This window comes from Myotis daubentonii, chromosome 9, assembly GCF_963259705.1.
Source record: "Myotis daubentonii chromosome 9, mMyoDau2.1, whole genome shotgun sequence".
NCBI classification, from domain to species: domain Eukaryota; kingdom Metazoa; phylum Chordata; class Mammalia; order Chiroptera; family Vespertilionidae; genus Myotis; species Myotis daubentonii.
The window spans coordinates 64,159,264-64,172,844 of NC_081848.1; the positions used below are offsets into that span (position 1 = coordinate 64,159,264).

At 38.1% G+C, this 13,581-nt stretch overlaps 1 protein-coding gene across 1 annotated transcript in view; it reads right to left on the reverse strand.

Annotated features, from left to right (window-relative positions):
- Positions 1-276: 276 nt before the first annotated feature.
- The window catches only part of DCDC1 (doublecortin domain containing 1), a 333,377-nt gene continuing 320,072 nt past the window's right edge, over positions 277-13,581 (reverse strand). The window contains exons 35-38 of the mRNA XM_059711140.1: positions 11,170-11,306; positions 9,778-9,957; positions 3,046-3,196; positions 277-437 (exon numbers count right to left, since the gene is read on the reverse strand). Of these exons, the coding sequence (XP_059567123.1) occupies positions 307-437; positions 3,046-3,196; positions 9,778-9,957; positions 11,170-11,306 (599 nt within the window). The 3' untranslated portion in view covers positions 277-306. The remainder of the gene's footprint in view (positions 438-3,045; positions 3,197-9,777; positions 9,958-11,169; positions 11,307-13,581) is intronic.

Consider the following 13,581-nt stretch of genomic DNA (forward strand, 5'->3'; position numbering starts at 1 on the left):
AGTTTATGCATTCGATTCTTGGTCAGGGCACACACCTAGGTTGTGGGTTCCATACCTGGTCCAGGCACCTACAGGAGGCAACCAATTGATGTTTCTCTCTCACATCAATGTCTCTCTCTCTCTGTCTCTCTCTGTCTCTCTCTGTCTCTCTCTGTCTCTCTCTCTCTCTCTCTCTCAATAAAAACATATTCTTGGGTAAGGATTAAAAAATTAAAAAGGATGAATAATAATCACATCAAAGCAAGTATATTAGTACACATATATAGGCTACACAGGCAAAATACAGCACAAAATATGATGGCTCTGCTAGAAATCGAGTCGATGTACCAGAGACTGCAGCTTCTCGGGTGGAGACACCACGATGTCTGTGGCTTCAGGGCCCTGCTGCCTTCGGATTCTGGCATAACTGGCTCTGACCTCCATCAGTTGTTTTAACTCTGTTAAAAAAATATTTTGAGAGGCAAGTCAAGGCATTAATGGAAAATAATTAAAAGTCCAGGGTAATGAAACACTGAAGTTTCCTCAGAAATCCTTCATTCCATGCCGGACTCTCACTACACACTTGACTTCTTATCACATCACATATGTGTTAACATTCTTGGGATTTCTACACAATGGCAGCTGCTGGAGAGGGCTTCCTTCCAGGCATGTTATAACGCCTGAACTGAAAGCTAACCTAGGAGTGGTCTAAAAATTGAACCCACTGAGAAGATGGTAAACACAGCAGTGAGAGTAGTTCAGATCTCATGGCAAATGGCATAAAGCACTCTTTTAATTTTGTCAGGGGTATGTATGAAAGAAACCATTCTAAAGGCATCTGACTTGTTTTGCCAAAAACCCAATGTGATTTTTTGATGACTAACTTCCACGTGCTAAATGTTTTTTACATTGTAGTACACAAAATAAGTTATTATAAAGTATTAGTTTTGAAACTCCTAGGCTGTCTTATTTTCTACTACACATAAGCCAAGAAGCCACAGAAAAATTATGGATGAAGTTTTTAATTAATTAAATGTCCTTTTATAAGTATATACATGCTAGTAGCCTTTCTCTCTCTTTTAAAACATTCTGAATATTTAGATTTCTATAAATAATTATTTCTAACTTAATTCTTTCAGAAAAAAAACAACGAGATAGCACTCATATGGTAAACTAAGTTTCTAAAGTGCAATTAAATTAAAAGTCTGTTATCAATCAGGTTTTTTAGGACACGTATCACTTACTGGAAAGAATTCAGACAATTGCAGAAAACCACTAACCATACGCAGGTACTATGGGGACCCACTTTCATAAAAAAGAATCAACTTTCACATCATAGTAATCCACGTGCTTACAAAATTGAAGATGCAAAAACAAACGTTTGTCCACACAACCTAGTCACAGGTTCACAGAGCCAACAGAGAGGGAAGTTGTAGGGAGAGTGATATTTGCATTTCCAATTTTCTCTCTTCCCTTCACAGTTTTTATTGGTAATGAGCCTGCCTCTGGGAAAGCAGCCTACATTTCTCACTGTATTTTGGATACCCTTTGGCTAGGTTGACTGCAGCATTCTTAGGTTTATTTATCAGAGAGGTCCAATGAACACAGTGAGGCCAGGAGGCTGAGGTCCAGACGACAGAAGGCCAAACCAAGAGTATGAAAGATTAAGCATACCAGTAAATAATGAAGGGACTTGGTAAGTACCTCCTACTATTCAATTGTGTTGTAATATTTCAAGTGTGTTTACATACTTAGATTGAAAACTCTTTCAGGAAAGAAACCCGGAAGGGTTTCTTTTATAGGCTATGCACTTTGGGAACACACAGACTGTCAACTAATACCAATGATAAGAACCCCAATGATTGGCATATTCTTCCAAGGAACCACATCATGAGGGTCTGCAGGAGCGGGGGTGTTGGGTAATGGTGAGTGACAGGGACAATAGAATAAAAAGAATACAATATTGGAGCCTCTTCCTTTGTACAGGAAGGTGCTAGAGGAATAGTTGTAGCATGCCCCAAACAGTTCTGGTCGTCCCAATAAATTCCTGTTTCCCTACTTTTTAGTCTTCATTCCTATGCTTTGTTCTTTCATGACTAAATGTAAAGAACTAATTATGACAGTTGGAAAGTTTTTGGTTTATGTACCTTATATATAACATAGTAATAATCATTTTATGGTGACCTTTTAAAAGAAACAATCTAGCTTTATTACTTTAGAAAACCAGATAATTCACTTCCTATTCTTTTAATGTCTTTAGAGTGATAGCAATGCTCTTCAGAATTTTCTAAAAATGATGTTTTTGCTGATCTATGCTTACCTACCAAAAAGGGCTTTAAATTCCTCAGGATAAATAAGATAAAGGACAACAATTGGTTTAAAAACAAATACATGTTCTTTTCCACTATTATTTATGAAAGAAAATTATCAGAAAACAGACAAAATGATTAAATGAGTATATATTTACTTTTTACTAAAGAAAGGAAATCTACCCAGCTGGCGTGGCTCAGTGGTTGAGCATTGACCTATGAACCAGGAGGTCATGGTTCGATTCCAGTTGGGACACATGCCCAGGTTGCAGACTCGATCCCCAGTGTGGGGTGTGCAGGAGGCAGCTGATCAATGATTCTCTCTCATCATTGATGCTTGTTTCTATCTCTCTCCCTCTCCCTTCCTCTCTGAAATCAATAAAAAAATATTTTTTAAAAAGAAAGGAAATCTGCAAACCAAATAGTTGTTATTAAGCAAACACTAAGTTTTAAATAATTTGAAAAGTAGGAAGACAATGGAGCCTCACTTTCCTGAGGGTTCATACTAGCACTAAGGAAATACCTTCAAATTAGGCCCTTGAGAATCCCTGCAAATAAGCCCCTTGGAAAAGGCACAAGACTAACAGAATTGTGATTTTTTTTTTAACTCTGAATTCTTTAGAGCAAACAGTGTCATAAGTTTATACATTTAACTTTAGTAACATGGAATAGAACAGTGTAGAGGAGGAGTTCTTGGAAGAAAATACTGAATGATTTAATTCTTTGGAAACTTGATGGAAAGAAACTGTCATCATACCTTTTTGGGTTACAAAGCCATGTCCTGTGGACACACAGATGACCATGTCTCGCTCTATTTGGTCCCAGGACAGAATCAGCTCTCCCCCGGGGGTGTACAGGGTGCTGGCTGGGCGGGCCATCTTCAGACGAGCCGAGCAGTCATCTAGCAGCTGAGACACCAAGGTACACACTTAGCATTGGAAGGTGGATTGTCACAACATAGTTAAGTATTAAAGATTCAACTCTTTTAAGGGAAAAGTGTCCTGATTTGAACACTCGTTTTACTTATAATTGTTAGAAAGAGGTATAAAAGGAGATGGGGAGAAAGACATACGAAGTTCACTCAAGTGCTTGAACAATGAGGAACGTCAGGGCTACTAGAGAAGAATCCAGAATAAATTAAACTTGATCATCAAAAAAATAGAAGAAAAATTTCCTGTCCCAAACAGGCCATGTCTTCAGATCAAATAGGTTAATGCAGGATAAGTCAAAGTTAATAAGTCAAAGTTAATTTAAATATAACTGGGTGGAAAGTATGAATTTCAGACATGGGGGGAAATTCAATTATGTTTAGACCTGTTTTCTGCAACAATGAGTTCCTAAGAAAATAAAGCAGTCTATGAAGTTTTTAGGGGAAAAGATTTTTAACATAAAATTTCAATATCCAGCTAAATTATGACTTTTGGCTATAGAAAACAAAAGATATTCTCATGTACACAAAAAGTCAAAACCATATTACATACATTTCAGATTAAGAACTGAATGAAGTAAATTCCTTCACTATGGGAAAGCCATACATGACTAATATTAGGCAGTAAGACAACTAGAACACAATTCGACTTCTACAAAAATGGTCAGAAAAATAAACAAATTAAACATCTTAAGATAAGTTTTCATAAAAAAAAAATAAGTAAATGTAAAACATTACCAAAAAGGGACATGGGCAAGGAAAAGAAAAGCAAACAATTCTAATTACCAAATGATTTACATATAAATGTGTTCATTGGAGTATGTTTTGTAATCGCAAAAATTTAAAAACAACTTAAATGGCAAACAACAGAAAATAGGATGAATAAATAACAATCCATCTATTTGACAGAACATAATTGAAAATAATTAAATTGTATGGATAAAAAGTCACAATAATGTTTTAGGTGAATAATACAGATTGCAAAATTGTGTATGCCCTTTGATCTACTATGATCACAATGACAAAAAAATTATGACACTATAGTACCACATAAATATATCTACTAAAATTATAATAACTTTGGTGATTTTTGTTTTTTGACAGAATTTTCATTTCCTTCTGGGTGCCTTTTCTTTTTCTAATTTTAATACAATGTCTATATACTGTTTTATAATTAGAAAACAGAATTTTATTCAGAGAACCAAAAACTTCACTTCAAATGCCATATACTGAGTGCCTTACATGGTCCAAATTTAATTCTCACAGTTCTGGAGGCAGGGAAGTCCAAGATCCAGGTGCTGGCTGGCTGACTCACTTTCTGGTGAGAGCTCTCTCCCTGGCTTTGCAGACAGCTGCTCTCTTGTGTCCTCACACAGTAGGAGAAGAGAGAAATATCTCTTTTCCTCTTCTGATAAGGCCACAAATCCTATCAGATTAGGGCTCCACCCTTAAAACATTATTTAACCTCCACTGCCTCTTAAAATTCTCCCTTCAGATATAGTCACATTGTAAGGCCTCAAGATAAAAATGTTAAGGGTACATACTTCAATTCATAGAAGTTACTCATTTTTTTTTTTTTTTTCTGCTCTAGTGGTGTCCTAGAAATATGTATTGGTAGATCTCTGGAAGAAACTTGTGATGCTTGAAAAGATCCCACATAAAGGTACTGCTTATATTTTTTACTACTTTACTACTAAAATGTCACAATTCTATAGAGGCTATGTTTCCCTCTAATCAGAGAAATGAACATTATTTAAGAAAAACATATACCAAGTGCAAAATATGAATTAAATATATCACTATTTCATTTGGTTTTCACAAAGATCTGTTTACATGAGACAAATCTATTGAGTTTACAAAACTCTTTTAAAAAATAAAATTGAAAATAAAGTATTTTCAACAAAATTAAATCCTAAAATATCTAGTCAGCATATGACCTTTAATGTTTGTAATTTCTGCCATAACAAAAGCTCAGAACAAAGGAACAATGTTCTATGCATCATTTCTCTCCCACAATCTATTTTGTGAGTTTAATTTTCCTAGACCTGATCTTCTCAGGGTGGGGCCCATGGGCATCATTGAACTATTGCATATTCCCTGTGGGCAAGAGGTACTTGCCCCTACAAATCAAAGGGAGCTGTTTCTCATTCTTTCAGCTTCCACTCATACATTCAGCACTGTCGCTGGCCAAGAGAGAACACACTGACTTTGAGATTCTGTAGAATAGGAGAGATGTTGCAGGAATGGGAGAAGATGAATGCTTCCGGTCGATAGAAGGAGGGGTCTGAGCAATCATAAATCAGACAAAGATGTCGGCCCTGAAGAAAGAGCCAGTAATCCGGTGAGGAAGCCACCTTGGTGCATGGATGACAGATGAGCCTAAAGCAGTTGGAGATGAGAGCTGCTTTAGCAATGTTCAAAGAGTGGGTAGGAAGGATGTGGTTAAATCACCCAGAATGGCCACAGCAGTGAAACAAGTTGAGGAAAAGCCTGCATTAGATGGGATTCAAATACTGTCTAGGGGCTTCATTACAGAGTGTAGAGTGAAGCTCTTTGAAATGTGTCCTGTTCCTCATTCTTCTGGCAAAAGTGCCAACCACTGAAACTTTTAGCTTCTCTGGAATTGATGACATTAGCCAGATTCCCCCAGGGCAATCTGAGCCCAACTTTTCCCATTGTGTATTTGTTTTACACACAAGTCCCCTCTGTAGAAGTATTCTTGACAGCCTGATAGCCTGAGATGACACATTTCCAACTGATCACAGAGAACCTTAGGCAGGAGCCTAAAAACAAGAATAAAGGACATGGAAAAGAAAAGGAAAGCAATAAGAAATAACTTAAAAATAAATAAATAAAGCAAAAGGCTGGGCCAGTGTGGCTCAGCAGTTGAGTGTTGACCCATGAACCAACACTCAACTGCTGATCCTACATGCCCCCTACTGGCTTGATCCCCAGTAGGGGGCATGTAGGAGGCAGCTGATCGATGATATTTCTCTCTCATTGATGTTTCCATCTATCTCACACCCTTGCCCTCTCCTAAAAATCAATAAAAACATTATAAAAAAATAAAGCAAAAGAGAAACAACATGCCAAAAACTTTCTAGGCATCTCCTAATTATCTTTCTATTAAGCCACATTAATCTCCCCAAAATATTGCTTTCATTATATCATTTCCTTATTCAGAGACAACTAGTGGTTCAAGCACTTTAGTTGGGGGTAGTGTGATGGACTGAATTGTGTCATCCTCTAAACTCATAAGTTGAAGCCCTAACCCACAATGTGACTATATTTGGAGAAAGGGCCTTTAAGCAGGTAATTATGGTTAACTGAGGTCATAAGGGTGGGGCACTAATCCCACAGAACTGTGACCTTATGAGAGGAAGAAGAGATGCTAGAGCTTTTCTCTCTCCTCTCCATGCCTGAACAGAGGTAAGGCTCTGTGAGGACACACAGCAGGGAGAAGGTGGTTGTTTGCAAGCCAGAAAGAGAGGCCTTGTCATAATCCAACCCTGTTGCCAGCCTGATCTCAAACTTCTCAGCCTCCAGAGCCCTGAGAAATAAATTTCTGTTTAATTCCTCCCACTCCCATCTGTGGTAGTATTTTGTTATGGCAATCCAAGTAGACTAATACAGATAGTATGTGGGATCCACCGTATGCTTTTAAACAATCTCTCCAGTTGTATGTATCTCTCCCTACATGTCAGTTTAAGGACCATCTATCTAATATGATTTATGCATTCTAACACCCATATCTTTGTGTGTGGTACCTCTCATCCTTGTTACTACTTTTTCTGCCTAAGATACTGAATCTTGTCCATTTCTCAAGTTCCATCAACAGTGTCGATAATTCCTCTCGGAGCCTCTCCTTCATCCCAGATGGGCAGTGTTCCTTTCTCTGAACTATTGAACCTCTACCTGCACTACTGATTGACCATGTCACCTGCTGTTAGTACTTCTCCAAAAAGAATGCTAGCTCCATTAGCAAACATATTTCTCTCACAAAGACAATCTATGTTCATCACAACAAAATATGGAACACATAGAAAAACACACAAGAAAATAATACCAACTTTATTAGGTCACCAATAATAAGACCATCCAGGAAATACTTCTCAAAATAAAATCCTCCCAGTCTGTTTTCCTAGAGGTATTCATGTATGTATATAGAATTCAACTCCACATGCTGTAGATTTTGCTTCTTTCACTTAGCATATCTTAAACATATTTATTGTCATTATTTTTTCTAAAGTTGATTTTTAGTTATAATATTTGATCCTATGTACTATAATTCATTTAAGCAACTCTCTGTTTATGAGTGTTTAAATTATTTTGAATCCATCTGTATTATAAATAACTGTGATATATATTCTTACTAAACAACCCTTGCATAAATTTGTGAAAATATTCTTGGGATAAAGTTCAGAAGTACATCTATAATAATAAAAGGGTGATATGCTAATTAGACCAGATGTCTTCCGGACATCCTTCCTGATGAAGCTGGGGCCTGAGGGAAGCCAGCCAGGGTTCTTTTTTAAAAAAAAATATATATTTTATTGATTTTTCACAGAGAGGAAGGGAGAGGGATAGAGTTAGAAACATCTATGAAAGAGAAACATTGATCAGCTGCCTCCTGCACACTCCTCACTGAGTATGTGCCTGCAACCAAGGTACATGCCCTTGACTGGAATCGAACCTGGGACCCTTCAGTCCACAGGCCAACGCTCTATCTGCTAAGCCAAACCGGTTAGGGCTAGGATTCTGGGTGCCTGCTAGCAGCTGGAGGAGGGAAGCCTGGGTCCCGGGTGCCTGAGGGAAGCTGGTTTCAGCAGCTGGGGGAAGGAAGACCTACTCTTGCATGAATTTTCATGCATCAGGCCTCTAGTTTTCTTATGCATGGCCATGTTGTCCTCCAAAAGTTGTACTTCTGTCAATAGGAGTGCCTGTTTCTCTACACACCCAAGTAAATCTTGATACATTTTCAATGCTTTGCCAACTTGAAATATTAATTTAATGTGAGCATAGATGTGTTATTTTATTCCTCGTACTGCTGCCACCACTATTGAATTAACCTGTGAATTATACTGCATTATAAAGTTTTCAAAATCTTTTCACATTCATAAGTTAGAATAATACCTTACAGCATCTAGCCCTTCATGTACAAAGTTCATAAAAAATTGCATGATCATGGAATAATATTTATGAAGTGAATTTTATATGCTACATAGGAGTCACAAGCCAAAAAGTCATTCCTCCACCATATATATGATATTTATGTAGAAGTTATTATAAGTTTTTGCCTTCCTGAGTCTGATAGGCTATCTTTAATCCTATGGTCCCTTTTCTACCCTTGGTCTGTTTATTAATTATTTCATTTTCCCTCACTAATGTATCAGTTCTAGTTGCAATGGATTGGTGCATTTTAAGACTTAGCAATTACAATACAAATTGAGATTTTCATTGAAATCAACATGGAAGAAACATTTCAGCTTTGTTATAGAGCCTATTCTAGAATGTTCTCTCCTGAAAAAGTTTTCATTCTCTTTTTAAAATCCATTTTATTTTTTCCCCTACATATATGAAGTGTCCTTACTTGTTTTTTTAATCTCCTTTCTCAAGTATAGAAAATTGGTTGTCCCCTTCTGAGATGTGATTGCTTCCAAGATCTTATTCAAAGTCCCTGTCGAACCGGAATGGTCTCTGGGACACTCTGAGTCTAGACCACTTTCAGGGGCAGAACTCTTCAGAGATGCGATGCGGAGATGCGCCTACTACTCCAGGTGCCCTTGGCAACCTACTTGAACTCCTCCAGGCCAGTCTATTGCACCAGTGTGTTTTCCCTCCACCCCTACCAATATCTCACCTTTATGAGACTTTCTCTTGTCCCCCCCACAATTTATAAAAACATTTCACAAAATTAAAAAACCAAACAACTTTTTGAGATACCACTGAAACAGTTAAGACTTTTAAAAAGTCTACCAAAATCCATTTATGTGCCTAAAGTTTTTAAAGACTAAGACAAAATGTCAAACTTAAGAATTATATCCTTGATATTGCAAACAATAAATAAACTGCTTTTCATCATTTTCTTAGTCAATAATTTACCTTTGCTAAGTGAAAAGCTGGCTGCAGTTCCAGGACTCTGGGTAGGAAAACTATGATAATTTTTCTCTAGTGAATACTACTGCTTTCCCTACAGAATAATACCTGACAATCCTGTGGGAAAAAAAATCATTCTTTTGTAAACTGGGTTTGAAACAGAACAGGAAAACTATTTTAAATTATTCCAAAGTTTAGATTTTACTCTTGAGCTGCAGTGGGTTTAATTGTCACTGTTCTTGTTGGCCAAGTGTCCTATTCTGAGTCACACATAGATCAGACAGCACTGGATCCCACATTTTCACTAGTATAAGCCCATTAAATCATCATATCAATCCAGTGAAGAAAGTATTATTCCCATTGTACAGTTGAGAAAATGAGGTTTAGAGATGTAATTTGTCTGACCCCACAATCTAGAAATGTCAGAACTGGGATTCGAACCTTCTCTTTTCACACCAGGTTTACCTCTGAAATGCTTTTGCCCCAGGCATAAGTGCCATCTTCGGGTCTGCATCCATTTAGATAAACCCAGACCCGTTTTGTGTTGGGTTGCTTATACAGGCTGCTCTGCTTGAGTGCTGTGTGTTTAGTTGCAGTTGGAGAATTTCTCTTGGATTGCCGTTCTTGGATTTCAGAAAGGTGTGCCTGTCAAGGAAAGCCCAGAGAATGCCATGTTTAGTGTGTGTGAAGAACATGACGAAAGACAGGAATCTTATGATTGTTTACGTGCAAAATTTTAGGAAGTGCATTACTCTTTCCTGTCCCTGAGTCTTTTGTAAATTTCCCTTGCTTCAATGAATCACTGAAGACAATAATAATCATTGCAGTGATAATAACAAGGTACTCATTTTGGCAAAGCACTTCATTTTCATTTATAATTTCAAGTAATGAATAGAGATGTGTTTTTGGACTTCTGCATGGTATTTCTCCTACTGAGAAATTTCTCTGCATCTAATAGATGAGTTTTTGATTAGAGTTACAACATCGTTTCCTTTAACCAAGAAACGCTTAAGGGAATTTGCGGGACTGTTGTTGAGTCCTTAATCTCTGTCTTTGCAAACACAGCAGCCACCCTTACACTTTGCCAGATCCCAGCCAGGCAGCTTTTCATCCCACTCCAAGCATGTCCTAGTTCAGTGCTTTGCATTCACTCCCTGGTCAGTGATTTATCCTTGTTCATTTGGCAACAAGTACTATTTCTAGCAATGTCAATTTCTTTTCTCTAGTAAGCTTGACTTGGGCACACACCCACAATGTAGATTGAACACACATCACGATTGGAGAAACTTATTAAATAAGAACATATCATTTTAATGAAAACATCACAAAGCAAAAAGTTTTCCCAGATCTCTATCCCCAATCCTCTCTCAATAGCTGACCTTTCTCTTCTCGCCTTTTTCATGTCTAGCAATCCTGACTAATTAAGCAATTGGGTTGAAACAGCTTTTTGAATTCCTCATTTCTGAATGTCTCCATAGCAATTAGTATTTTGCTCCTTGCTCTTTTTACACATTGAGACATACCCTTAGGAGTGATGAGCAATGAAGCCATAAGGTTCAACTTGAATACACTTATTATAATCACCTTTGTACATATCCACTGGGCCTTTTTTTCTTCTTGGCTAAGGTCATAATTTCTGGTCTCCATTCAAACAAAACAGACTTCCCTATGAGCTGGATGTCTTTTAGAGAGCTGCTCTCCAAATGCCAACTCAAGGCTTGGCATATGCCTACATGGTCATAACTGACCAGATGTTGAGAACATATTAATGGGCATAATTTTAAAATTCAATACTGTACTTTTGAAAGCGTATAATAGAGACAGAGTCTTTAATGTCTTGAGTCCTAAAGAACATACCTCTGTATGTCTTATACATTCCATGAGTTTAATTTCCTCTTGTGTCTGTTCGGTCCAGCCTCCTTCCACCACGACCGGCTGCACAGGGCTTTGGTTGGGAACCATGGTGGCTGGCTGACATGATGCTACTCGCCGCCCTGGGGAAAGAAGTCTCTAGAAATGTTGTTTCTGATGATGAGCTTTCAGATTTCAAATAAATTGGTTTGGCTTTCTATGCATAAATCATTCCACTTGGGAGCATAGGCTAAAACACTAAATATATCAGAAAAGCTAAGATGCCTAAGGTAATCATATCTAACAATGCCTCTTCATATAGGAGCTTGAGGTTTCAAATAGCCAGGATATGCATTCTCACTGCACAGATGGAAAGAAGAGGTAACGTCCTGACTTCCAGACTGGCCCCAGCCTCTCATCAACGCAATGGTTCAGCAGTAATTTAGTCAAATAGAATCCATGACCTATATAGCCCATCATCTCTTCCAGTCATGCAACATATGTTTTGTTCTCATCACTAATAATAAGCCTTTCCCCCACAATTAGCTTAGCAGCCTGGGGATTAAGTATTTCTAAAATAATATTAACCCAAGAGACAGGAGGCCTTTTTTTCTATCTAATAATACCCTGTGAGCACAATTAGTTTCTGACACCTCTGCTGTGCCCCTTAGGCTGTTAAGAAACTGTGGTAAGAGAAAATATTTATTGGAATACTGCATTCCAAAGAATCACAGGCATGATTTAATAAGTGTGGTGATGTGAATTTATGCATCCTTTCAACTAGACTACTTAAAATCGTTATTAAAGAAGCTTAAAAGTCATACTTATGAATTTTTTGTGTGCTGAAGAGATACTCAGCACTGAGTATCATGCTGATCTCTAAACTTAAGTAAAAATAATGCTTTTCTCGTATATTCCTTCCAGAAACCAAGTTGAACAGCAGCTATGGGTCAGACATTGTGCTGGATAATGTAAATAAAAATATGTTCAAGATCAGGTCATTGCCTCAAAGGCTTACACTTTGGTGGGAAAGGCAGATGTCAAGAAGATGATTAGAACAATAACTGATTGTGACTGTGCTGCACCAGGGAAGTACACGGCCTATAAAGCCATGTAGCAGGAGTCGCTAACCTAGTCTGAGGTCTCAGGGAAGGCTTCTTTGAGATAGTAACACTTAGGTGGATATAATAATAAAAATTCTAAAATGAAGTTAAGTACTAATTATGTTGCCAAAAGACTCTTTAGCAACTCCTTTCAGAATATGACTATGAAGAAAACTCATTGAAAATAATTCAGAACTTGTGGAGAATAAAGCATTTGTGCTCTTGTAGTTCAAGTTTGTAGAAATAGATCCAATAATAAAAATAAGTGGCAGCAATGACTTTTCATAGAAACCAAAACCCTATATACATAGCATTCTTATGAAATTTATAAATGCGGAGAAAACATAACTGAATCAGTCAGCCAATGAGTTACACTGGCAGTATCATTATACAACATGCTTTGAAGAAGACACAATGGTAGCAGAAATATACATAACAGAAATTAATGCACTAACCATAGTTTTAAGACAACTCTATTCATAATGTACAGAAAACATTAATTTATGACATAAATTCTTATGAATAATATTTCCATAAATATTTTATTTACTAGTATAATGCATTTTGAACGCTAGAATTTTGCTCAGTTAATGAGAGTTCAGCAATAGTTTATCACTTGCACTGTTGAGAGCCAGGATTTGAACATAGGAAAGAACAAAAACCATTATGCATTATTTGTTTTTTGTCAATGTGCTTCTAATGCTCTTAAGAAAATTAAGCATGAATACACTTTCATTATCCTATCTAATAAAGAGGGAATATGCAAATTGGCCATCACACCGTCACAAAGATGGAGGTGCCCATAGCCACAAGATGGCGGTGCTCAGTCCCCTCAGCCCCGCCAGAGTCCCCCAGTCCTTTCAGCCCCGCTGGGGGGGGTGGGGGAGCATGTGGCAGGCACGCGGTGCAGCGGGACCCGTTTCAGCCCCTCAGCCACCCAGGGACGGCCCAAGGCGCAAGCAAGCCTTGGATGGTGGCTGCCCAGCCACCCAGGGTGGGCCCGAGGCACAGGCAAGCCTTGAATGGCGGCTGCCCAAGGCTCAGGTAACCAGGGCTGGCTGAGGCTTGCGCTGTCGGCAGTGGCAGCAGCAGAGTTATGATGGGGCTGTCACCTTCCCCTGATCGTTGGGTCACCTCTTGCCCCTGAGGGCTCCCAGACTGTGAGAGGGAGCAGGCCGGGCTGAGGGACTGCCCCCCTCTCCAGTGCATTAATTTTCATGCACTGGGCCTCTAGTAATTATCATTATCATTAATAAAGAGACATAATGTTATCACAAAAGGTTTTGGTTTGGGGAATGGTTTTCATAACAAACTA